At 39.1% G+C, this 27,995-nt stretch overlaps 2 protein-coding genes across 2 annotated transcripts in view; one reads left to right on the forward strand and one right to left on the reverse strand.

Moving 5' to 3' along the window:
• Nucleotides 1-1,126: 1,126 nt before the first annotated feature.
• NIPAL1 (NIPA like domain containing 1) lies at nucleotides 1,127-27,992 on the reverse strand. Its single transcript, XM_082390706.1, has 6 exons — nucleotides 24,415-27,992; nucleotides 15,431-15,697; nucleotides 10,568-10,624; nucleotides 6,753-6,843; nucleotides 5,010-5,170; nucleotides 1,127-4,478 (listed from the first exon to the last, which is right to left on the reverse strand). The coding sequence occupies exons 1-6, from the start codon at nucleotides 24,458-24,460 to the stop codon at nucleotides 3,859-3,861; spliced, it is 1,242 nt and encodes a 413-aa protein (XP_082246832.1). The 5' UTR covers nucleotides 24,461-27,992; the 3' UTR covers nucleotides 1,127-3,858.
• The window catches only part of CNGA1 (cyclic nucleotide gated channel subunit alpha 1), a 53,720-nt gene continuing 41,911 nt past the window's right edge, over nucleotides 16,187-27,995 (forward strand). The window contains exon 1 of the mRNA XM_082390575.1: nucleotides 16,187-20,105. The gene's annotated coding sequence lies outside the window, so the exon portion shown is untranslated. The remainder of the gene's footprint in view (nucleotides 20,106-27,995) is intronic.

The following is a 27,995-nucleotide window of genomic DNA, read 5'->3' on the forward strand; positions in this document are numbered from 1 at the left end:
CTCCCTCCATGTGCTTCCCCCCAGTCAAGTAGTTGCTGGGACCTACATGTGGCTGGGTGCAAGTGAGGGCCATGTGGTCTTATGAGGGTCCCAGTGCAGAAAACTGGTGAGAGGCCTTGTCTCATGACGGCTGGACAGTCTTGAGGCTGGTAGGGCTTGGCCTGCAGAGATTCTGCCCCCTCTGTTCCCAGCCACAGGGGAAGTTCTACATATAAAAATGAAAGTGGCTTCTATCTCAAAGGCTTTCTCCCATACTAATGGCATTAGTGGAGATTCGGTTTTCCCTCAGGAAGAAAGGTTTTTTTGTGATTTGTGACCAAAGTAGGAAAAGGTATCTCAGGTAGTCGGCTCTCTCAAAAAACTTTTTTTGTTTGTTTTTTGCAAGCAAAGCTTTCACTGGGAAACATATGTTGTTCATTGTAACAGATAAAAGTTAAGACTCTTTGTAACCTAAGCTTACCTCTTGGAGGCTTCCTATACACCGCAGCTAGGGTACTGAAATGTTTGGTATACGCTAACACAGCTTGCTGGGGGAAGCTGTAGTTCGTTCTAACTCTGCTGAGACGTGCTCCACCAAGGCCTCCTTAGACATGCCTACATTCCGTGGAGTGGGTAGTCTGGGAGGTTTGAGGGACTTGGATTTTGGTCCTCATTCTGATCCTAAGTAACTATGCGATTTAGGGAATTGCAAATTATTTCTGTTCATCTATAAAACAGACACAGGTAAGAAAGAGGCCGTCTGTATCCTAGACAATTCATGTCTATAGAAACAACTGAGGGAGTTATTCTCAAACATGAATTCAAATCAGAACAGGGAAAATTGATAAAGTCATGGTGATGTACTCAATACTGAAGTTCTAATGGGGCTAGAAGGAAATTTGCTGAGGGTTTGCAAATGTAAATTTTGATGTAATGCAATGCTACCAAATATTGTTATAATGCTTTTTTCTCCTCCTCCTCCTTTTTCTTTTAAATTTCTGAACTGAGGGGAGATTTCATTACACTGACTGTTCAATAAAATTATCAAAAGATAAGATAGTGTCTCCTACCTTTCGTTCAGGAGATGGTTTTGTGGAGAGCCTTTTTCTAAAACACAGATTTTAATTTCAAGGAAAATGACAAAGCATTAAACAAAGTGCAGATTTTTTTTTAAACCTCAGAATTTTCTTTTTGATTTCAAGGGGTATTTTTGCCTTTACATAAACTTAACTTCAAGAAACTCAAAACTGAACTCCAACAAGCATAATTAAACCACATTGTTTGATTGCAAATGAAAAACATACAGAAACATTAATTTAAAAGTTGTAAACTTTCTAAAATGAACAGTATTTATAAACATTTGAAAAACAGAAAATTTCATGATCATAGTTTTTCAAAACATTTGAAAATATTTCATATATATTCATATAAAGTACTTTTCCACAAAGTTTTGTTGGAATGTGAAGATTGCATTTAGTTTGGTTTTATTAGGAAAAATAAAATATTTTTGTCAGAATCATTTTGTATTGTTGAGATAGTATACTAATGGAATTCATTTTCACTTGGATTATTAAAAATGAGCTAAGGTAACACAAATTGAAAAAAGAAAAAGAATGTATGAAAACTGGCAACTAATGGTCCTTACCTATATAGTACTGAGACTATGAGAATTAAAATGTTGATTCAAAGAAAACTAAATTGTATTAAATGCCTCAATATCAGGCATGATGTGGGTGCTTTCCACATACATGTATTTGATTTCATACTCTTAAAACAAAAATGTTAATTTAATTGCATGTTTCCAAATCTAGAGGGTTTTATGAACATTCTGAAATCTGAACTAAAAATAAAATCATTAACCATTGACCTAAGAATAAAATTGTAAGTTGGAAAATAAAATGAAACTATTATGTTTATAGAATTAGGACGAGCTTTCCATTTGGCTGTGTGAGGATAGCTTTGTGATCCTTAATGACATGTGTACAGATATTCACATAATAAATCTTAAGGTATCTATGTGAGATTAAAGTATACATATTAAAATATACACATATGAGACTACCAGTTAAGACTAACACAGTTAGTCTCAATACAGGGATCCAGCATTTTATTCCTCCTTAGACAACATCTTCCTATTTGGGAAAAAGTACTCTGGGTTTCGGATTTGCAACATTTTAGTTTTTCAATGCATATGCCCACCAGAGATTTTTAGAGTTTTTCAAATGTTTCATTGTTTCTCAACATATTTCAGCTCATTAGATCTTTCTCAGACTTTCTCCTGGGCATATGTGTCAATACCAGTTCATTTTCCAACCCAGGGTACACATGGGTTCTTGTGTTCCAAGAACCTCTAACCTGGGCACAATATACCAAGGGCAAAGCTTTGTAACAGGTGACGTTGAAGAAATATCTGACACTAAGATACAGTCGAGTGGAGGACTACCCCAACCTCAGGTTGGATGCTATTAATTTCCTCACCAAGAAGGTGTCCTGGAGAAATCAACAGAGTTTTCAACGGAAAAAGAGAAACTTAAAAGAATTTCTACAACTTTCAGACACTACTTTTTAAGAGAATACTTTTTCTACAAACTTGTGTTCATAGCTTATATATCTGATATACAATTAAGGTGAAACAGCAATCAACACAGTAAACATATATTTGACCTGAGGTATCAACCATGAATCTTCCACGGATTATCAATTTTCAAAAGTTTAGAATGCACTGAATTGCACTCAACACTAAACTATGCCGAAGAGACTGTGCCAGCACTTTAGGGCTTTGCAGTCATCTCAGGTCATCACCGTGAAAATCAATCACAGTTCAACCGAACTGGAGAAATGCTAAAGTCACTTTAATAGAATTCTGAAGAAAAGAATCTACTATTATTACCCAGAATAGACTTGAGGTAGATTACAAACAAACAAACAAAACTAATAACATTTGACATTAGAAGAGAATAATCCAGTCAACCTGAAGAGTTTTTGTTTGTTTTTAATGTCATAATTTTTTGGTTAGGATTTTTTTTGCGAGAAATAAGTTAGTCTAGAAAGAAGATAGCTAATTTCTTTTCCATTAAATCAATGAGAAAAGATTAATGGATTAATCTATCCATAAACGGTAGAGACCACCAAAAATGTTACTCCTGCCATGCACCTGGAGTGAGATAGGAAAATTTTATGTAGGCTTTAATATGAAAAGGTATTTTCCTGTAGTATTCCCTGAGTTTTCTAAGAAGTTAACTCGCCTTCCTATTCTCCTCAAACTCCTCAATAAGTTACAATTTATAAGCCCTTCATGGGCATGTGTGTCTTACACATTCTAGCCCACCAAGCAGCAGATTTCCAACATGTCTATTTTTTTCTTAAACACTCTACCCTTTAGCTACCTAGTTTAGAAAGAAGGAAGTTGTAGAAGGTGGGAGGCATCAGTGATCTCGCTTCTCAGTTTTAATAATTTGAAACTATGACTCATTAGAGAATGGTGACTGATATTCTGCTTACCAGCACACAGTTGTGTTTACCTATGAATTACTGAGAGACTAAGAATAGCAGCCAAAGAAATGAAGAGCCACCTGGCAGAGCCAAACATATTGTGACCAGAAGAAAGAGATTATTCTGAGTTATCTAACTCTTTGACTTCTTTCATGCTTAGGGAATATTTCAAGTTTGCAGAAATGAAAAACAGCAGAAGCCTTCTGGAGGAGGATCAAAACTTTGATTTTCAAGTTTGATGGCCAAAAATAAAGGCTTTTTTATTTGGGCTCATGTCTAAATTATTAGTTAGAACTTTAAAAATGCCAGCTTTCCTAATAGTTGTTCCAAGAATCAGGTATTCCTTCTCCTCTCCAAGTGTCTCTTAGCGGTTAAAGTTCAGGGTTTCTAGGGACTTTGATCATCAGTCCTGCTAAACAAGGTAATGTCATCATCAAATCCTGGGGCTGAACATTCTACATTCTCTAGTAAGACGTATTTGTCTTCATTGCCATTCAGAGAGAGGACTTCTTTCTGAGTAGTGGATGTCAGATCACTCCAGGTAATGTCAGTGTTTTTAAAAGCATGTAGAAGGAAGATGCCATTGATAATGGTGAAGAACCCACTCAAAGTCCCGATGATATCTCCAGCATTCATGCCATACCATTCTTGGAATAAGATGGCGGAGCAAGTTACTACCATGGACGTGAAGAACACATAATAAATGGGAGTCACAAGAGATGTATTAAAGGTGTCCAGTGCCTTGTTGAGATAGTTAATCTGTGTTGTCACTGAAAGCACGAGTACAGCCAGCAAAACAAAGACCAGGGGATGCTTATAAATGGGCTTCCATTCCAGTAGTTCCTTAATGGCAATTCCCAGGCCCTTGACAGAAGAAACTGAAAATGCTCCAATCAATGAACAGATTGAAATGTAGACCAATATATTGGTCTGTCCTTTCTTGGGAGCTACAATCAAAATCAGCACCAAGGAGATCACAGTTATGATCACAGCAAAGGAGATAAATCCTGTTAGGAGGAGAAAAGAATTAGACTTCAGAAAATGCTAATAGGATCAAATCTTTGTGAAATCTTGTTAGTCATGAGTTTAGGAGCCTAGGTGTTTTAGAAAGAGACGTGAGATTAAATAAACAGGAACAACAACAACATTTTACTGCATGGCTTTCAATATTTCACAATGGACTTTCACAGACATATCATTTGAACCTCACAGACAACACTATGAGGTACAGCAGGTATTGTCTGATTGACTTTATATTTTCAGAGGGAGAAAGATGTGAAAGTTTGGGTTGGAGTATAAGTCTTTTCCCTTTTCTATCCCCATCTCTTCCTTTCATTCTGTGGGGGGGGAAGCATGGACACAAAAATAAGTTGTGTCACCTTTTCAGAAGACTTGTATTACTCGGTCAGACCGTACTGTATCTCAACCCACAACTAGGCTTCTAGGAAGCCTATTACAATATTATTACCAATTCATTTGATGAGAAGAGAAAGTGGAGCAGAATTTGAGTAAGCGTTTCTTTTGGTTGAATCACAGACCTGGGTCTCTCAATTTCATTTCCATTTCATGCAGAGAAGCGACTTCCTCTTCTTGTGGGGCATGGATAACCATCACAGTTGACCCCAATATACTTAATATGCAGCCTATTTTCCCATGAATGTTCAAGTGCTCATTTAAAAAATAGGAAGACAACAGTGCACTGTTGGAAGAAGAAAAAAAAAAATCACTCTTGTTCAGTTACCTTTGGATTCCATAGCAGCTCAGATGTCACACTGTGGTGCGCACCAGTCTGTATCCCAATCAACTGATTGGAATATGCTATGTGACACTGAAAACCCTGGTTGGCTGGCTTCCTTCCTTCCTTCCTTCCCTCCCTCCCTCCCTTCCTTCCTTTCTGTGTGTGAAGTTCGTTATTTATTACTAAATTTGTATCTAGAAAAATACAAGTAATTAATCGAGTCTGCTTAATTGCTTTTATAGTTAAAAAGTTATAATAGGCATTCTATGCACCTGTAATCTTCCCATGACCTTCTAAGAGGTCCCACTCAATTCATTTTGAATTTCCCCATTTTCTCCTGTAAAGCCAAACAAAATGGAAAAACTTTCACATCTTACTGGCATGACACATTTAGAACATGGGTGCTCATGAAAGCTTCAAAGAAAGATATATACCTAAAGAAGAATTACTCTGCTCAGGGCCAATATTTACCTGGTACACACAAGTACAACCATATGGGTTGTCAAATATTAAAATATTTCCTTACCAGCTGCTATTCCTCTGATACTTTCACCTATTCACTGCTCCCACTCCCTTGTTGCCATGGCGTCAGGAAGTTCTAGATTGGCACCACCATGGACACAGATTATGCCATCCTGCTGCTCAACCAGTAGGTCCACTGTGGCCCCTTCTCCTGATGCCCTGGCACTCCCACCAGGGCATTATCAGTATCCATTTGCACCCAAGACTATGGTCAACTACCAGGTGCTTTCTGAGAGTCACCCTCATGTGGCCACTGATGAGGACTGCAGCCTCAGCAAACAGTGCTACTACCGATATCTATCATTCACTAGTAGCCAGTGTTCTAGTGCTTTCTGTATGGACTCACTTACTTCTCACAACAATCCTACAAAGAAGGTGAAAAGAAGTGGGTAGGCTTAGTCATAAGCTTTATTCTAGAGGTTGGTAATGAATGGAGATTAAAAGGAAAAGAAAAAGACAACAAACAAAACAGTTGCTTAGTTACAAAATAAAAAGAGTTCATGGGCTCATGGAACACATTCATTTGGAATCATAATAAAGACCAACTCAGAGATATTAGATCCAATTTTTATTAACAGGAAAATGATTCCTGTTTCCAGTACTAAAAGAAACTAAGATATCTCCAAACAGAAGTATCCAGCAGACAATGCAAGAGTTTTAGTGAAAGTTGAAATTTAACCCGAACACCATGCTTTTTAAAGTCCTCTGACAACTACGGTCATTAACCGCTATGACAACAGAAAGCATTAAAAGGGCTGTGGCAATTTGTTCAGGTGAGAGGGAAATAAAATCTGCTTGGCTCCACTGAATCGTCACAAAGAAAACACACAATTACTTTGTGTTTTGCGGGAAGACCATCTATTTCCTATTTCTCCTGCTATTTATTGTATAGTCTTCTCACATTATTTTTGTGATTTTCAAAATTCTGTTTTGAGGTATGCTTAGTAATCTGTTTCTTGTGGGTTAAGTTTATCACGGTATTAAAATCCCTCAGAAGCCAAGTTCCTTATTGCTCACGTACCTTATGAGAACACTCAGAGCGCCCAGTGGGGTGACCAAGGTGGCAGGTGCAAAAGCATAAGCTGCAAAATTCGCAGCCTCGCCTGCTCCCACTGGAAAGCAAGCAGCACTATTAATATAAAAGATAGGCTTATTTATCCTATGAGAAAAGCAACTGACACATGCAAAGCAGTAGTCTTTTATCCCAAAGACACTCATATATCTAGTGAAAAGGAATAATTTAACTTCTTTTAGGGAAGGTTTGGTATTAAAAGGATAAACTGTAATTACCTGGTGATACAAACTCAATTAATGCAAAAAGTGGTGACAGAGGAATATCTATTTTAAATGACCTTCAATAAAGTTTTTAGTTACTTTAGAACCAGAAACATATTTGGTCACTCTGATGAAATCTAGAAGAGGTAGCTTTGGAGTAAGAAAGTAAGAATGATTGTTTGCTCAAGAATACCTACTGCTATGCAAATTAACAATAAAGCAGCTTTTAAAATTAGAATGCTTTCTAGAGATGTACAGTCTAGGCAGCGGATAGGCAGAGATGCCTACCACAGGCCTGTGTAGTCAGGCACCTCTGGATTGCAGATGATCTACAAGTAAGTAACAGTATCTCAGTAGCTCAGGGATATCCAAGCAGCTCTTTGCAAGTCCTAACAATATGCTCCTGGAATCCTTTTCTTATCTGAGGAACTCCAGGCTTCCATAAGATAGTGTGATGCAATTAACTTCTAGAGTGAGGGAAAATCCTTCTAAGAGTTGGGCCCTTGAATTGGGGCCAAATTATTCTCATGGGTCACAACTGAATGCTTGCCCACAGAATGTAGTATTTCACGCTGTAAACTGTGCCAAGCAGACACATTGTAGAGAGAGCTCCTGGAACAGATAAAAGACACCAGCAACCACTTTCTTTTTCCCTCTGGCTGCTTTCCACTCCACCCCCCAAGCCCGACCCCAGCCCCAGCCAAATCCACAGTAGTAATCAGCTTTAAAATATCATAAAACAAACAGAAACGTACAGAACGGTAGGAGACTGCTCTCTTAAGAGCAACAGTGGTAGTTTTCTCAGAATAGTAAGTAATGAAATAAAATTCATATTTTATGGCAAGATGAAAAAAATTTAAACATAATTTTTTTTTTTTTGGCCCATTTGGGCCTCCTCCCTCCCCTTTAGTGTGTGTTGTGCGTCTGCATTAACCAGACCTCCTTAGGAGATAACCTTCCTTCTTAATCTCATAAGGGCCCACTATTCTCTTTGTAAGTGCAGCTCTGGATTGTGTAAACTGTCCATTAGATGGTATTTAATGCCCCCTGTCTCAAGAACTTATAACTGTGCTTTGATCTCTAACAGGCGGAGCAGTTCTGTTTCTGAGAGGCTGTTCCCGGGTTATAATCCTCAGTTCGGTGGGAATGAAATTTTCCATTTTTTTCTTAGATCGACTGATTAATTTTTTTCGTCGACATGTTTTCTTGAATACTTCATTATTTATATTTTTATCATTATAGACAGCTTTCCAGGAAAATACTGATTTCATAATTAAAGTACTGTATGTTTGTCACTAGATAAAATCTCTGATGTTTAAGACTTGTGCTTTTCACTCTTCAATACTGGCAGAAACTTTGTGCATGGTGAGACTAAAATTACAAACATAGCCATATAATATTCTCCTTCTACTTTCATTCTATTGTGTGGGTAGAGGGTGGAGAGATACAAGAGACAGAGAGAGAGAGAAAAGGAGAAAGAATCATCCAAATATTTATTTGGAATCTTGCCAGCACAGTCCCTGACAACATTTACTCGAAGTAAGAAAACGATGTGAAAACACCTTAAAAGCTGAAAAAGTTATACAAATTTAAATTATTTTTATTCACCATCCTGTAAGCAGATAGGGTATGGGGTCCCTGGAGGAAAAGAACCAGATATAGCTTTTTGACATGAGAAGCCATTTTAGGACTAAGCCTTTTTTTGATCTAAGCCTGGCCACAATGTTTGCCCTCGAACAGGTCTCAGTAATTAATGATCTTAAGGGAACAAAAGAACAAACTGTTATCAGTCAAGAGAAGTAACAGCAAAGATGATAAATCAGTTGTAAAGACTCCCAGTTCTGTTTCAATGGTAAAGATTAGCCTGAAGTACTTCCTTGAGCTATTTTGCAGAATATAAGTCCCCTCAACCACCAGATCAACTTGAACCCAAGGGACGATGATGTTGACCTTTTCTTTGTCTTTTTTTCTTGATAGAACCATGGTGCTTCCCCAGCATATATAACACTTATTATTTAGAAGTTGGTTTTTTTTAAGGTATTATAATTATTATTATTTTTAAATTTTAAAAAATTTATTTTTGGCTGTGTTGGGTCTTCGTTGCCGCGCGCGGGCTTTCTCTAATTGCGGCGAGCGGGTGCTACTCTTCGTTGCAGTGCACGGGCTTCTTGGTGGCTTCTCTTGTTGCAGAGCACGGGCTCTAGGTGCGCAGGCTTCAGTAGTTGCAGCACGTGGGCTCAGTAGTTGCGGTGTGTGGGCTCTAGGGCATGTGGACTTCAGTAGTTGTGGCTTGCAGGCTCTAGAGTGCAGGTTCAGTAGTTGTGGTGCACGAGCTTAGTTGCTCCGTGGCATGTGGGATCTTCCTGGACCAGGGCTCGAACCCATGTCCCCTGCATTGGCCAGCGGATTCTTAACCACTGCGCCACCAGGGAAGTCCCGATGTTGACCTTTTCTGACCCTCGTGACTTCCATCAATTAATGCTTGGATTTTGTCAACCTCTGCCCCAATTCTATGCTGAATTCACCTCTGCTCAAGCCCCTTCATGAATATGCATGTACTTTTAGCTTAAAACTTTCCTAATTTTGCTGTTTGGGAAGACACTGCTTTGGGAAAGATCCCCAGTGTTCCCCTTACTTGCTGCAAGTAATAAATCGTTCCTTCTCCCAATCTCTGACTTGGTTGTGTCTTTTGACACCCATCAAGAGATGAACCCAGTTTTCAGGTAACAAGTCTTTTAGATACCACCATTTATTAGAGAAAAGCTATCCAATTCTTTCTTGTAACAAGATCTCAAAAATACTGAAATGTCTTACTTAGTACAGGAAAATCAATGGAAGTTTTAAGGCTTTTTGGCTACAGAGATGGCTGGAAGTAGTGTGAAACTACAATTTATGAGGTCCTTTCCCTGGAAGCTTTAGGCTTGGGATTTGAGAAAGTTCAGAGGAGTTAGTAGGGAGTTATAAATCTGCAAAAGTGCCTGAGGGCGATACACTGCCTTCTTACTGGACATCACATTAGCGTTTAGAAAGTGCTTTCACCTCATGCAGAGTCTCATTTAATCCTCAGGGCAAGTCTAGGAGGAAGGAGAGTGCTGGCAACCTTCATCTTCTCTCCATTTGTTCAGAGCTAAGCAGTCCAAGGGGACTTTCATTTATCCGTATTTTGGTCCTGGCCAGGAAAGTGTACCTACTCTATGCAGCGAGAACAGTCACATATTGAATTAGGAGCTGGGAAAATGTGGGAGGGAAGCATTTTCCTCAATTGTTATGGGGAATAAAATACAAGAGAAGGAGAAGTTTGTGATAAAATATACGATTTCAGACAATAACTTTTTTACTTGCATTCCAAAACAGTATTGAGAATGTGGAGGTGGGGGGAAGAAAGAGTAAAAATTAATTCTAAATACATGTGATTTATTTTATATGTAAGACATTATGCCCACACAAAAATTTCTAGACTTAAATGCCATCCTTACCACTTAGATAAATTAATCAATTTGAACAACTGCATGTACTTTATCATTTTACAAGTAAACACTATTCTTGGCATTAAGGACTTACTTGAGAGTAATCCTGCCCACCAGAGCCATTCCTTGAGGTAAGAATATCCACCTTGTCCTAGGGAAATGATACAAATAGAAATTAAGTTCTAAAGTGGAGGAAGAAGGTTTGAGGAATTAACTTCTACAAAAGGTACCGGAGTATGGTTGGAAAATACAAGGCTTAAGGCCTAGTCAGTATATCTCATCTTTAGCTTATTTACTTGGTCATTTCCAGTAAATCTTCCAAAGCTTTCTTTATATTGCCTTTGATTTCTACACAAAGTCAGTTTTTTCATTTGCAGGAAAATTTTATTTAGTCATCAGGTTTACTACTGTCTACTGAAGAGAAATGCACAACCTGAAAGTTGAGAATTATGCTTTATTCGGTGGACTTGCTGAGGACTTAAGCCCAGGAGGCAGCCTCTCAGACAGCTCTGAGCGACTGCCCTGAATAAGTAAGGGAGGAGCCAGGATATATAGGAGTTTTTGCAAAAACAACAAACAAACAAACAAAACAGGTAGTTGGAACATCAAAAGATTACCATTAATTAAAGAAAATGAATTTAGCACTTTTCTATGTATGGGAAGATGCAAGAGTCTGGGCTCATTGAAATCATTCCTTTGATATGCATCTTAACTATCTAGGGCCAGTATCCTGTTTTCTCCATCCTGAATGCCCTCAGGGTGCACTGTCTGCTGGCTGCAGTGGCTAATGGCTTGATGTTGGCAACACCCTTTGTTTACTGATATGGCAGGTTATATTCTTTGTCCACACTATATTTATGCCATTCAGGCGTGGACATAGAGTATTATAAGCCCTAAATACTTTGTTTCAGTCACTGTTAAAAAATTAAAGACAGAAAACCATAAATCATAAATTAGATTGGTACCTAAGGAGGACCTTAAAGGGATGAAGATGGTTGACATAAGCGCTTTTGAGATTTTGGATAGTCAATGAGAGAATAGCCAGCATTAGCCAGCTGGATTCTACTTATTCTCTACCTTGGCACCATGAAATTGAATTTGTCTAGTCTACTGAAAAGGACAAAAACCTTTCCTAAGATATTCAGAGAGTTATCTTCCCACTCCATAATTTGTGAGCTTAAGTCATTGTTATGATTGTTTTAGAAACTGCAATTTTCTCACCAGTTTTAATATACTTAACGCTGTGAACTTGACCTATCTGATTTTGTTTATAGTTAAACTAAAAAGGATATATTAGCTGTGAGGATTATGTTGCAAAGCAGTTAACCATGTTTATTTATGATTTTCTCCTTACAAAATTTGCAAATAACCAAATTGGAAAATTAAAATATGATTTCATATGCTGTTTTTAAAAACTTAATATCACAAATACTTTTTCAGCCCTTAATTAATGATTGAATAGTCTAAAATCTGGTATATTATATATTATTATTATTAATTTAACCTGTATGAGACCATATATATATATATGTATGTATATATATATATGTGTTTGTTTTCTGTGTCTGTGAGTCCGTTTCTCTTTTGTATATATATTCATTTATATTATTTTGTAGATTCCACATCTAAGTGATTTCATATATTTGTCTTTGTCTGACTTACTTCACTTAGTATAATATTCTCTAGGTCCATCCAGGTTGCTGTAAATGTCAAGATTTCATTTATTTTTATGGCTGAGTAGTATTCCATTGTATTTATATACCCCATCTTTTTAAGCCAATCATCTGTTGATGGGCACTTGGGTTATTTCCATGTCTTGGCTATTGTAAATAGCACTGCTTTGAACATTGGGGTGCATGTATCTTTTCAAATTAGAGTTTTTGTCTTTTTTGAAAATATGCCCAAGAGTGGGATTGCTGGATCATATAGTAGCTCTATTTTTATTTAAGGAAACTCCATACTGTTTTCCACAGTGGCTGTACCAATTTACATTCCCACCAGCAGTGGAGGAGGGTTCCCTTTTCTCCACACCCTCTCCAGCATTTATTATTTGTAGACTTTTTTGATGATAGCCATTCTGACCAGTGTGAGATGATACCTCATTGTAGTTTTGCTTTGCATTTCTCTAATAATTAGCAATGATGAGCATCTTTTCATGTGCCTGTTGGCCATCTGTATGTCTTCTTTTAAGAAATGTCTATTTAGATCTTCTGTCCATTTTTTGATTGGGTTGTTTGTTTTTTTGATATTGAGTTGTACTAGCTATTTGTATATTTTGGATATTAACCCCTCATTGGTTACATCGTTTGCAAATATTTTCTCCCATTACATAGGTTGTCTTTTCAGTTTTTTGGTGGTTTTCTTTGCTGTGCAAAAGCTTTCAGTTTGATTAGGTCCTGTTTGTTTATTTTTGCTTTTATTTCTTTTGCCTTGGGAGACTGATCTAAAAATATTGCTACGATTTATGTCCAAGCATGTTTTGCCTATGTTCTTTTCTAGGAGTTTTATGGTGTCACATCTTATATTTAGATCTTTCAACTATTTTGAGTTTATTTTTGTATATGGTGTGAGGAAATATTCTAATTTCATTGATTTACGTGTAGCTGTCCAGCTTTTCCAACACCACTTGTTGAAGAAACTGTCTTTTCTCCATTGTATATTCTTGCTTCCTCTGTTGTAGATTAATTGACTGTAGGTGTGTGGGTTTACTTCTGGACTCTCTATTCTGTTCCATTGATCTATATGTCTGTTTTTGTGCCAATACAACACTGTTTTGATTATAGTACTGTAGCTTTGTTCACTTCTTAAGATAAATTCCTAGAGGTAGAATTATTAGATTTTAAGATATTAACATTTTTAAGCTTTCCCAAATTTCTCTCAGGAAAGTTTGTACCCATTTATATTGCTTCCACCAATGTTTGAGAGGGCTATTTATTTCCCAAATTTCCTTACCAACATAGGGCATTATTTTTTAAAGAAAAACCAAATATTGTTAAAATAGTAGGTAAAACCCAGGAATTCAATGTTATATAGTTGGTATATCTTTGGGTACTAGTGAAGTAACATTTACTTAGGTATGTTTATGTTTATTGTTTACTACAATTCTTATTCTGTGAGTTCCTTGTTCATGTGTTTTGCCTTTTTTCTGTTAGGTACCTATCTTTTTCTTATTGACTATAGTCACTCTTTGTATATTGTGACTTAACTACCCTTTGCGATATAGTTTGAAAATTTTCCCCACATGTCATTTCCTTTTTAGTTTCAGTTAAAGGTGTTTTCATGTAGGATTTTTTCTTTTGGGGGGGGTCAATCCAGATAATCTCTTCCTTTATATAGAATTGCTTCTTCCCTTATCTTTATGCTTAGGAAGACTTTCTTTTAGGTTTTTTAAAAAAAATTATTTCATTTTAAATTTAACTCTAAACTATGAGGAATCTATTTTACCAAATGGTATAAAGTAAAGCTCTCACATTTTTCTCCTTTAGTTTTTGCCAGTTGTCTCAGTACTTTTGATTGAATAATTAATCCTTTCTCCAGTGGATTGAAATGCCACTTTTAAAAATTGTATATTAAATTGCTGTATGTACTTATATAAGTTTTCAATTATCTTTTATTATTTTGTCTATCTTTGTTAATGCCAAACTGTTTTATCAATGTCCCCTCAATAGTACTCTTTTATAAACTTGTTTGCACAGTTCATAGCCGTTTATTTTCCCCTATGAACCTTAGATATTTAGCTCTTTTATGACATTATTCTTGATAAGAATGAATAGAAAATTCATGGTTAATGAAGGATAGCCAAGCAGAGCTACACAGCTTCTGAAATGTCACTACAAATAGTAACCTAACTCTACCGTAATCCGTTTACTGATTTGACAATACTTATACCCTTATGCTAGGGTACATTCCTGCTCTGTGAATCTACTATCAATAAACAAGTAAGCCGGGGGCTTCCCTGGTGGTGCAGTGGTTGAGAATCCGCCTGCCAATGCAGGGGACACGGGTTCGAGCCCTGGTCTGGGAAGATCCCACATGCCACGGAGCAACTGGGCCCGTGAGCCACAACTACTGAGCCTGCGCGTTTGGAGCCTGTGCTCCGCAATAAGAGAGGCCGCGATAGTGAGAGGCCCGCGCACCGCGATGAAGAGTGGCCCCCGCTCGCCGCAACTAGAGAAAGCCCTCGCACAGAAACGAAGACCCAACACAACCAAAAATAAATTAATTAATTAATTAAAAATAAATAAATAAATAAATAAACAAGTAAGCCTGTTGACAACAAGTAAATAAACAATTAATGTACAATGACAAATTATTCCAAGTACAATGAAGGAAACCCTTAGTGCAGTGATAGAGAATAGCAGGGGTAGAGGTGAGCGAAACCTCCCCAGAGAGGATGGTCGAGGAAGGCCTTTCTGCAGGGGTGATAGTTTAGCTGAAGTGTGAAGGATGAGTCAGCCAAATGACAGGCAGAAGAGAGCTGCAGACAAAGGAAAAGACCTCGAGGTGGGAGAGAACTCGGTACATTCCAGGAGCCAGAGAAAAGCACACGATAGTGAAGGAGGCTGAAGATGAAGCTGGAGAGGTAGCACAGGCCATTTTAGGCAGCAGGTGAGGTCAGAGACTGTGCGAGGGTGTTTGGATTTTACTCAAACATGCAAAGAAAAGCCACTGATGTGTTTTAATCAGGGGAGTCGCCTGATCTGACTAAATCCTGGAATCTCAGACTAAGGCTATGAAAGAAGAGCTCATCCCACACTCCAAACCTCTTGCGTTTTAGTCTCACCCTAAAGGAGACACAACTGGCTCAATCCTGGAAACTGCTGAGAACAGTTGCTAAGAACAGGAATAGGGGCCAAGACAGAGACAGTGAAATGTTATTCCTGTAGCACTGTGGTCTTACAGTAGGATGATTTCTGCAGTTAGAAACTTGAATTCGTTAGTTGCATCCATTTCTTACCAGCTCTAGTAACGCCCTTGCTGGCCAGTTGTAAGAGGCCCTTTTTTTTCAAGATGAAACTGGAGCCAATAAAAATACTGGAACTTATTGCCAGTACCAGGCCTACATAAAGACTGTATTTGTTCTCTGCATTTGCAGAAATGCTCCAGTTGGTTATGCTGGAATTCAGGTCCCTGTAGAGGACAGGAGAAGCCAACAGCTGTGACACACGTATGATCTCACACCAAGCCTGGGAGGCATTCGGACAGATCAGAGACAGCACGTAGCCTGGAAAAGGGAAAGAGGGAAATGTCAACCGACGAAAGGGAGACACACTAATCTTTACTTTCTTTCTCCAAGAAAGAGAAACTTGAGTGGGCAGTACTGACACACTGGTTTTTTACTGCCCAATGGGCGGTCTCCAGCACGTGGTCCACGGGCTCGCAGACAGGTTCAGCTGGGCTCACACAGGTTCTTCAAAATGTTTGCAAAGTTGTTGAGTTGTTATCACGCGAACATGCGAGACTTCACATGAAAGTCTGGATTCCTCTCAGAAAACGGAAGATCTAGCAGTACTCGGTTCTCTGCTCCAGCCAGCAGCAGCCTGCTGGAGCAGCATGGAGCTGTTCAGACCCGGCTTGGGCTCAGCGGTTCATCACAGCCCTACAACGTCCACTTCTCTCCTCCACGCCATCAGTGTGTCTCCAGGAAAGCAGCAGCATAGCATAGGTGGCGACTGAAGGTGGGAAAGGGCAGAGCAACCCTGTGGGTCTAGAAATCACCATGTTACAGGAAACTGAGCTATCCCACTTGGTGGGGTACGAATTGTGCATTTTAGAAAACATGTTTAAAAGCGGTTTTAGTTTTCTGGACCACTTTCCTAAAAAGAATAATTTTGCAGGTCTACTAACTCACTTCCTCCTTAAAAAAAAATAGAATCTAATAGACAAATGAATTAAATATCAGGAGTTTTTTTTTTTTCCTGAATAGGATTCAAATAAGCATGTAAATCCACTGAACCAGACCCATTATTATAAGTGCCTTTCTTTTTTTTTTTTTTTGAGGCTAAATACTAAAACACAGAATGAAAACATTTTACACTATCTAAGAAACTTTTTATGATCTATTCTCCACTCAAAAAGCTGCAAACAAGGTGACACCGTGACTAGGTTTTCTGACCATCTTCTCAACTTTTTTTTTTCCATTTAAAAGGCATATTTCCCTAGCATGACTTACCTTAAACAAAAATGGGCAAAGAAAAATTAATCAACTACAATTTTAGAATTAAGTGAAAAAAGAAAATCAGTTTTACATCTCAAAAATCTTAAGAGGACACATGAACAACTAAATGATGTCTTAGAAACAAAACTTTAAAAACAGGATCTATGCCTCCTGGGCAAAGCATTATGAAGTTATGTGAATTTTACCACATACACAGTTGAGAAACAACCGTAAAGTTCAGGTCTAGCAAAAGGTAAAATAATTGAATTCAATCTTTTCGTGATTATTATTTCATTTATCTCTAATTTGAAAATGAACCAACTTTGATCCTGTGATACAGGATAAATTCTGGGACAAAACTTCTAAATATTCCGAAGAGAATTATATTACTTCAGGGATATTCTATGGTAACTGAGGAATTGTTCAGCCTGGTTGTTTTAGTAAGAATTGCTGCAAATTTTCACATAAGCTAGCCTCTAGCAATCTATCCCAGGCACTGTTCATCTCATCCAACCCCTAAGAGTGCAAAGTAATTTTTGGTAGTAAGAATTTCGATTACATGAATTCTTGGGAAAACATCTGACTTGACTGTCCAGTAAATTCCACGGCTGCATTAATGCCACTTACTATGTAGTTAACATAACCATTCCAAAACTTTATCTCTGGAGACAGTGTGGGTGGACCTCATTCTAGTCAAACAATATTCTTTCTGAGCTGTTGACACAGCAAAATGTTTCCAACATTTTAGGGGGTGTGGAAGCAGAAGGTGATAAGGGAGTGCAAATAATTTTTGTTGCCTTTTGTAAGTTCTCATTGTAAGCGGGCATTAGTGTTGCAAGGGTTTTTTTTAACCTTTAAAAAGCTTAAAAATTTTTTAAACTTAAAAATGTTTTTAACTTTAAAATTTTTTAATTTTTTTTTTTGGCTGCGTTGGGTCTTTGTTGCTGCACACAGGCTTTCTCTAGTTGCGGCGAGCGGGGGCTACTCTTAATTGCGGTGCACGGGCTTCTCACTGCGGTGGCTTCTCTCGTTGTGGAGCACGGGCTCTAGGCGCACGGACTTCAGTAGTTGTGGTGCTCAGCCTCAGTAGTTGTGGCTCGCGGGCTCTAGAGCTCAGGCTCAGTAGTTGTGGTGCACGGGCTTAGTTGTTCTGCGGCATGTGGGATCTTCCTGGACCAGGGATCGAACCTGTGTCCCCTGCATTGGCAGGCGGATTCTTAACCACTGCACCACCAGGGAAGTCCCAATGCTGCAAGTTTTATGGCAGGAAAAAGTAATAAAAATCTTGTCTATTTACTGACCTTAGAACTTAAATTGTTTTATGTTTGGGGAGCATATTAAGGAGGGAGCCCACAGCAGGTATGACTGAAGGAGGGAGTGACTGGTGGGTTGGTGGGGGTGGAGTGGTGCTGGGCAGGAGGGGAGAGATGGGTGAAGCAGAATGTGTGGGCAGGGACTTTGGAAGGTTTCAGAGGAATTAGAGATATCTCAAAATCAGAGGTGGCTTCTTATGATTATAGTAAGCAAAGTAATTCTCCAGAGTTTAATCCAAACCTTATTCAACACAGAAAATTTATTACATTACTCATTTTTCATTTTATTTTATTTTATTATTATTATTATTATTGGCCGCATTGCCCGGGGTTGTGGGATCTTAGTTCCCCGACCAGGGATTGAACCGGAGCCCTCGTCACTGAAAGCTCGGAGTCCTAACCACTAGACCACCAGGGAATTCCCCTTTATTTTTCATTTTAATAGACACTGTCAGTAGCCCTCTCAAGTGTCTGTACCAATTTACACTCCTGTCAGCAAACAGCATGATGTTGTAACTTCTTTGATGTTATTATATATTGTTCTAAATATTGAATAATTAAGATTTAGGAAATATATGTCAGTTATAAAGAAAAAAATAATTCAATACACACCAATGTATCAACCACCCAATTTAAGAAATAACAACTTGGGAATTCCCTTGCGGTCCAGTGGTTAGGGCTCAGCGCTTTCACTGACGGTGGAACTAAGATTCCGCAAGCCGTGTGGTTTCAACTATCCTGATTTTCTGTCTAATATTCCTTTTCTTTAAAAAAATGATTTCCCCTATAAAATTATATCTTTAAATAATAAAGTGTTTCATTTGCCTCTTTTTGCACCTTCTAAAAATGTAATCATATAGTATGTATTCTTTGGTGACTTGCTTGTTTTTGAGATTTATCAATCTTGATGTTCTGGCTGTAAGGTGTGGTTTTTTCCCCACAGTTCTATAGAATTCCACTGTATGACTATCTCACCATTAATTTTTCTATTTTATAGTTGGTGAACATTGGATAATATACAGTGTTTTTGCTTTTACAAACAGTGCTGCTAATGTTCTGAATTATGTTAAACCAAATGAAATTGATGATATTTGACAATTTTTGACCCTACATAAATAGCAGTTTCATATGATTCAACTTAATATGTATCTTCTATGTACAGGTGTGAATGTTTCCTTACAGACACACACAACTTAAAAATTTTAAAACAAAGTTAAATTTTCTATAGGATTATATGCCTTTTCCCACCTTTAGCTCCATTACAAATTATCTATAATCTTGGGCAAGCTGAGTCATCACTCTTGGTTTCAGTTTCTTCATCTCTAAAATGAAGGAGTTTGACTTGATGATTCTAAAGACCCCTTCCTTAATTCTGTGGTTTGATCATAAGCTATCTTGGTTCCCAGAGTAATTTACTTATAATCCTGGTAGCTCATAAATATTGCTGATGGACCAGCTCTAAATTCATAGGCACTTGTAGCTGGAAGACATTCTAAAGAAACTGATGGCAAGATATTAAGTGACTTGCCAAAGTCATGTAACTGCCCAAACAGGGCCAGGTAATGCAATTCCCAGGCTACTATTCTTTCTATTTCAGAAAAGTAAAAACATAAAGTACAAATAAAGTCAGTTAAAATTTATTATTGCTTATATAAAGATGAAATGCTTTAATTTTTTCAAGTCCTATTGGTCTGTAGAGAATAATAATATATATTGTCCAATTATTACATGGAATAGGGTATCTTGGTTTCTGAGAAATCTGTGACTGCGTAAAACTACATTTTTAATCACTGCAAGATATTTCCAATTTGAGAAAATCATTGTCTCACCATCCATTCTACTGGGTTAGTTTGGATTATTATTCAGCAATTAGTCACTTCCTTACCCCTCCCGAGGAGGGCAGAGTATTCTTCCCTTGATGTCAGCTGGGAGTGAATTGGTGGCCAATGGGACATCAGCAGAGGTGATATAAGGAGAGGGTTCAAATGTACTTATGTGGTTGGGTCTACCACCTTGTATTATGGTTGGCTTTACTCTCTTGCACCTCTGTACTTTTCAGGAATAGAGCTTCCTTGAGCAGCTGCTGCCCCTTCAGCTTGATCCCAGAATGAAAACATATGGAGCAGACCTAAGCTCATCCCACATTAAGGAGCCAAACCCAGGTGGGTATGTAGCCTGATGCAGAGACACCCAGGTGTACCCAGTCTAGATTAGTCAACCATCAGCTGGCCTACAGACACATAAGCAAGAATATATGATCGTTGCTTTCAGCCTTTGGGTTTTGGGTTGTGTGTTATACAGCAATAGGTGACTGATACACCTGCCTATTTATATTAGCAAAGGAAAGAGTGAATGAAATCTCTCATGTCTCCTACAATTTGTTCTCCAAATATCAGCCAGTGTGAATCAGATTACATCACTCCCCTGCTTAATTCCCCATGATTTTTCATGGCAGTTATAACAAAGTCTAAATTCCTAATCCTGGACTTTAAAAAAGCTTTACATGCTCTAAAGCTTGCTCACCTCTGACATTACATTGCATTACTCTTTCTCTCTCTCTCATTCTCTGAAAAAACACTGGTCGTCTTTTCATTCTTTGATTCAATATATATTTATTGGGTATCTATTATCTGTCAGGCATTTTCCAGAAGCTGGGGTTACAACAGTGAGTAAAATAAAATTCCTGCTCTATTACATTCATTCTAATGGGGGGAAATAAACAAGTGAACTAATAACTACAGAATATGTTGAGTGCCATGGAAAGCAGTAAAAGCAGCATAAAGGTGTATTTTTTTTTTTAAACAGCATTGAATGGAAAAACCTCTCTGCTAAGGGTAAATGCAAACACCCAGACTTGGGAATTTGCTTGAGGGGATGGGAGGAACTGCGCCAGCCAGGCTGGCTGGTGAGAGAAGGGAGATGGTATGAGATGAGGTCAAAGTGTAGCAGGGGACAAGCTCAGGTGAAATGAGCTTTTAGATAAGTAGGTCCAATCTAGTCATTTCTCCTTGCAAAATTCTGTAATGGCTTCCCTTTTCATTCAGAAAAAATCCAAAATCCCCACCACAGTCTACAAGGGCCTACAGAATCCTGGCCTCCAGCGTTCTCTGTAAACTCATTCCCTAAATTTTTCCCCTCTTCCTTTCACAGGCTAAATTCCTTCTCACCTTAAAGCTTTTAAGTAGCCTTTACTTGTTACTTAGTGCTAGTAGTGGCTGGCATGGCTAACTCCTTCTCTTCACTGAGCTCTCACTTCCTTAGAAAGGCCTTCTCTGCCTTTCCAATCTAAAGGAATTTCTCACTTTCCATCGTACATTTAATACTGCCAACCAAACAGACTTCCTCTTACAGCTTAATTATGGCTTTGTAACAACATCGTATATCCATATATCAATTTTATTTATTCACCCAACAAATTAGTTGTTGAACACCTAGTATGCAAGGCACCATGTTAGGTATACATTCATGCAACACTTAACAAATTCTTATTGAGCACTTCCTGTGTGCCAGGGTCTTGTTCTAAGAACTGGTGAGACAGTGATCAACAAGACAGGTAAACAGGTCTCTGTTCTCATGGAAACTGACAATTTTAGTGAGAAAACGAACAGAAAAACAGGAAATAAAGGGAGTAGAATAGGAATGAGAAATAATTTAGAGCAAATTTGGAGCAGATAAGAATGAGAAATAAGTTTGAGTAAATTTGGAAATCAAGCAGATATATCTAGCAGATATATCTACATATGAACTCTGATAGGGCTGGGCAAGAAGCACATTATTTCAAGTAACCCAAATAAATTTGAGCAGATACTGTTGATTTTTTAAAAAGTTAAAAATTTGTATCTCTAAACGAGATTGTCCCACTATCAGTGTGTTTGGAGGTCAAATACTCTATGAGGAATGTTGACCATCAGATTTCCTACATAAACTGCTGCAAGTAATAACATACTGCTTTCTGAACAACCTTTAGTGAAGAATTTTTAATACCTTAAAGCACTTGAATTTCAGCACTTAGGAAATCTACAGAAGGCTGAAAAAACAACTTCTGCTTTTAATCTTGTAAAAATCTGGAGAAAATCTTTTTTAGCGTAACATAAAAGAAGCTATATTTTACATAGAAAATGCAGCTTGTCCTGCTGATAAAAGTTATGTTCATTTGGTGTAATTTTGAGAAATGTTTATGATATGGATTTTTTTTTTAAAGGGTAAAATCTCAGAATCATTAATGTGTACCACTGCATCCAAGAGGCCAGAGAATGGGGATGGACACCTACAGAAAAAAACAAAGGCTCAAATAATTTTGTGCTTGGTTGGATTGCTAATTATGAAAACCAATTATCTGGGCCTCTGGACCCAGACTGTCTAGGACCAGATTGTCTTGCAAATCCCTCTATTCTAGAACTTAGGCCAGGGCTTCCCTGGTGGCGCAGTGGTTGAGAATCTGCCTGCCAGGGGACACGGGTTCGAGCCCTGGTCTGGGAGGATCCCACATGCCGCGGAGCAGCTGGGCCCGTGAGCCACAACTGCTGAGCCTGAGCGTCTGGAGCCTCTGCTCCGCAACAGGAGAGGCCGCGATAGTGAGAGGCCCGCGCACCGCGATGAAGAGTGGCCCCCACTCGCCGCAACTGGAGAAAGCCCTCACACAGAAACGAAAACCCAACACAGCCAAAAATAAAAAAATAAAAAAATAAATAATAAATAGAACTTAGGCCAATGTCTGGCACATGGGACTCTTGTCATTTGAATAAATGAACAAATGAAAAATGGAGCCTTTACTCCATGTCGGGCTCTGAAGTGTGTGCTTCATGTGTAATCCCATCTGCATCTATTCCTCAAACTCTAAACTGTAGGAATTATTCCTAGTTTACAGATGAAGAAAGACTTAAGGAGGCCGTCATAGCTGAGAAGACTGTCTGGTGCCAAAGCCTAATCTCTTCCCACTACTGATAAGAAGGATTCTGATTTCTCTCAAGTCTTTCCCACTAGCATCCCACCTAATTAATTACCACAGTTAATTAACCCCAGGTATTAAGCATGGAGCTTGAATATTTCTTGTTGGAACTAAATGCATGAGCAAAGCAGGAAAATCATCCCTAAATTCAAACAAGCGGATGTAATTCACACATCCTCCTTACTTACAGATCCTTGGGTAAACAAGGGTGGACGTGTTAGTAACAGTCTGACTTACTGGTTTAGGAATTCTTTAGACAAAGAATGACTGACTATCTAGGAAATAATTCTATATCCAGCTGCCTTAGTAACCACTTCCAAAACCTCAACTTCTGAATAGTTTGTGAATGTTCAGGCATTTTTCTCTTTCTTTGTGTCCCTTCTTTCTCTTGGCGGTACAGTTTTGACTGGTTCACTGCCTTTTCCCCCCTTAAAACAACAACAACTCTCTGCATCAAGGAATAAGCTGGGAGAGCCAAGAGAAGAGAAAACCCGGGGAAGTTGCCAGCAATTTTGGAAAGATAGAGTTCTTGCCACGCCTCTCACTGCCCCCTCCCTCTTTACATCCTTACCGGGTAAAATAGAAATCTGCTTTTCTCTGGACTCTGTAAAAATTGAAAACTGTCATTTCAGATGATACACACTGTCCGCCCGCGCCCACTGCCCGCCGCCGCAGCCGTGCCCCTACTTTTATCCGGACTCAGGCGCGCCTTTGGTATCGAGACTGTAGAAAGCCTGCGAGTGTTGTAAACACCTGGCACAGGGCAAGGGGCGGCGCCCTAAGATTTTACAGGACGCAGGTGGCGGCTGAAACCCCAGACTAGAAAGCAGTGAGAGACCTACAAATGAGTGCGCCCAGTTCCCGGTCTCTTCCTCCGTCCTGCTGTCGCCTTAAGCAGCCAAGAAGTGACTTCACAGCGAGTCAGACACGAGGCTACTGGGGTTGGAGGCGTTTTCATCACAAAGGAAGAGGAGAGAGGTGGGCAGCCCAGGTTTGTCCAGAGCCCTCCCCCGGGGTGGGGGGCGGGGGGTGGTCCAGGGCGCCTGACCCCGCACCGTGTTTGACCCTCGCCAAGCCAGCGCTGGACGCAAGACTGCACTCCCGTCCGGTCCGCGGGCACGCCCTCTGCCCACTGGGTGACGTCGACCACGGACTCTGGAAGTGAGTCCGAGTCAGTGGAAGCGTCTTTTTCAGATGAGACTTGAGAGTCTTCCTACAGCACCCTGATTACCCAGTCACGACACTCAGCTCTCCGTAATTTACATGGATCTGTCTTCCGGACCAGGGTGGGAGCCACGTATGTCTTGCTCGACTCAGGCATCCCCACAGAGCCTGGCATATTGTAGGCACCGATAAATACTTGTTGACCGGCTGACTGGCGGAAAGACCGAATGAATAAATGCATGAATGAGTGCGTGAAGAGTCGGCGTATCCCTTTCTGGTCCCCACAAGTACCCGGGACCGCCCGCCCGTTCTCATCGCCACCCGAACGCCAGATCCTCCGGCTCTGGGCAGACACTCACCTTCTCGGCAGGGCTCTCCGGGCGGCAGCCTCACCTGTCCCCCCATGGCCCCCCGAGGAGGCTTCCCGGACACAGAAGCTCACTCCTCACCCACGGGTGCTTCTCCTCCGCATGGATCAGTGTTGGGGCGGAGCTGCGGGGTCTCGGACTGGTGCGCGCTGACCCCGGCCCCGGGCAGCCTCAGCCAATGGGGACGGCGGGGTGGGGCCTCCGCGCAAGCCCCGCCCCCGAGGTCCGAGGCTTGGGTGCTCGCTCTCGCCGCGCTGGCTGCGGCTGCGGTCCAGGGGCAGTGGTGTGGCTGGTGGGATCGCCGACCGCCACGCGGGACCACTGCGGGAGCCAAGCAGTACAGAAGCACAGACACACTTTACAGGATAAAGGCGTCTCTCGGAGCGGCAGGCCACCGAGCCAACTCCCTGGGAATTTAGCGGCGTAAAAGCCTGTGCTGAGGCCCCTTTCTGGCTTCTCCGGGTCGGGATGTCTCCTGCCTTTGGATTCTGAGGGTCCAGCTTTGTGTGTTTGCGGCTTTGTAGGGAAGTTGTGGCCACTGGGATTCTGTTCTGATTACCATGCTCAAGTTTATTCTCAGGGCTTGACAATAGACTTTGCCGTTTTGTGCTAGTATCAGCTTCTCCTGCGGTCCCTCGGCTTCAAACTCCCGCCTTCCATACGCCCCTTTCCTAAGTCATATAGTTATTGCAATAAACCCTAAAGGAAAGGCAATGCTGAAACTGAAACGACTAATTCCTACCAAATAATAATAGCTAATGTTTATGATATTCTTGCTTTACCGTGCATATGTAGGCACTTTATATGTATTAACTCATTATATCTCACAACGTAGTCTATTAACCCCTAGTTTACAGATGAAAGATCAGAGGAAAAGAGTGAGATTAAATAATTTAACCAACTATTCAGTGGAAGACTTGGTAGCCGGTTATTACGCAACACGGTATAATTCCTGCTAAAACCCTCACCACAGGAATGGGGTGCCTCTGTGCTCTGGGGCTTCAGCACTGAAGGAAATACTCTTGTCTGCTTATCTTGCCTTTGCTCTAGATAATCATGAGCAGTGCTATTAACTTTGTTACCTAGGAGTTTCATAGCAGAGGCCTCAATCTTGCTTTTCTTGTTCTTAGGCTGAGTGAAGAGTTAAGATCAGCGAACAAAACAATACAAGGCACACACTTTCACAGGTGATTGGCTTGGTGGAGAAGGAATAGCATGGGAAGGGGAATAGGTGAAAGTTGGAAGGGAGGGAGATTTATGCCCAATTTGGATAACAAACCTTAAAGCTTAGATTTCTGTTTAAACGTTTGGTTTAGACATCACACTTGAAAATTTTACCTTTATCAAAGATTGGTGATGATTGTAGACAGTGATCCAAAGTATTTATTTATTTATTACTTATTTATTTAACTGACACATATATAACATTTATATGGGCAAACATTATTCTAAGCACTTTATAAATATTCGCTTTTAAAAGTATCATACTGGGCTTCCCTGGTGGCGCAGTGGTTGAGAATCTGCCTGCCAATGCAGGGGACACGGGTCCGAGCCCTGGTCTGGGAGGATCCCATATGCCGCGGAGCAACTGGGCCCGTGAGCCACAGCTACTGAGCCTGCGCATCTGGAGCCTGTGCTCCGCAACAAGAGAGGCCGCGACAGTGAGAGGCCCGCGCACCGCGATGAAGAGTGGCCCCCGCTTGCCGCAACTGGAGAAAGCCCTCGCACAGAAACGAAGATCCAACACAGCAAAAATAAATAAATAAATATTTTAAAATTATCATACTGATAGATATTATCATTAATCCCCACTTTACAGATGAGGAAAGGGAGGCACATAGGGATTCAGTAACTTGCCTATGGACACATAGCTAGTAAGTGGTGGAGCTGGGATGTTAACTAAGGCTTCAGAGTCTGTGCTCTTAACCCATTTGCTAATTGGATATTAAAAAAAAAAACAACTAAAAATGTACCTTTGAGGCTTTTTTTTAAAATAAAAATCAAATTCTAGTTTCTTATTAAGGTCTGTCTTAGGTAGGAGGAACTTTGGTGTAGTTCTTCTTTTTTTGTTCTGCAAATAAAGCGAGAAACACTCAGAAAAAGTATTTAAGCCTATTTAAGATCATTGTCCTCCCATTTTAAATGTTGCCTTGAAAAACTTTATAATGTATTCTCTTTCACTGCCTATTCCTAGATGACTTTGGGTGTTCAAATTTTGATGTGTTATTATCATTTAGTTAAAAATATTTTAAAATTTTCCTTGTGATTCTTTTCTTCGGTGCATGGCTTATTTAGGAATGTGTTACTTGATTTCCAAATATTTGGTGATTTTCCAGATATCCTTCTGTTATTGATTTATAATTTAATTCTGGTTTTCACACAGAATATATTCTGTATAATAACAGTCCTTTGAAATTTATTGTGATTTGGTTCATGGCCCAGCATATGATCTATCTTGGTGAATGTTTTAAGTGAAATTGAAAAGAATGTGTATTCTGTAGTTGTTGGGTATAATGTTTTATAAATGTCAATTAGGTTAAACTGGTAGCTCAAAATCCAGTTTATTACCAATTTTTAAATTTGTTCTATCAGTTGCTGAGAAAGAAGTATTACGATCACCTGTAATTGTGATTTTGACTATAAATTTAGTGCTGTCAGTTTTTGCTTCATGAATTTTTGGAGCTTTGTCATTAGGTGCATATACAAGTAGGATTATTGTGTCTTCTTAATGAATTTACATTTTTATCATTATTAAATGTCCCTGTTTATTTTTTAGTAATACTTTTTGATTTGAATTTACTTTGATATTAATTTAGCTAAAACCAACTGTTTTATTATTAGAATTTATATGTTATACCTTTTTCTGCCCCTTTACTTCTAACTTATCTTTGTATTTAAAACTTATTTCTTTTAAATGAAATATAGTTACATTTTACTTTTCTAACCAAGCTGACAATCTTCGCTTTTAATTAGCCTTTATAGTCTGATTACATATTTTGTAATTATTGATGTGGTTGGATTAAAGACTGAAAAAGTTCCTTTAACATTTCTTATAGTATAGATTTGCTTGCAGTAGTTTCTCTCCATTTTTGTTTGTCTGGAAAAAAAAAAGTCTTTATTTTGTCTTTGTTTTTGAAAGCTCTTTTTCCTTAGTACAGAAGTATAAGTTGATAGTATTTCTTTTCTTACAGCACTTCAAAGATATTGTTCCATTGTATTCTAGCTTACATTGTTTCTATTAGAAGGCTGTGACTATTCATTTGTTTTTTTCCCCACTGTATGTAATGTACCTATTTTTCCCCTCTGGCTCTTAAAAATATTTTTTTTTTTACCACTTTTCAGTAATTGGGCTTTTATTTGACTTGGTGTGATTTTCTTTGTATTTATTCTGTGTGGGTTATTTGAGATTCTTGAATATGTAGGTTTATACTTTTCATCAAATTTGGAAAACTGTTGGCCATTAGTTCTTCAAGTGTTTGTTTTTACCACCTTCCTTCTAGGACACCAGTTATGTTGAGCCATTTAATATAGTCTCTGATGTTTTATCTCTTGCTTCAGTTTGGTCAGCTTTT

This window comes from Balaenoptera borealis, assembly GCF_965194805.1.
Source record: "Balaenoptera borealis genome assembly, chromosome: 4".
Taxonomy (NCBI): Eukaryota; Metazoa; Chordata; class Mammalia; order Artiodactyla; family Balaenopteridae; genus Balaenoptera; species Balaenoptera borealis.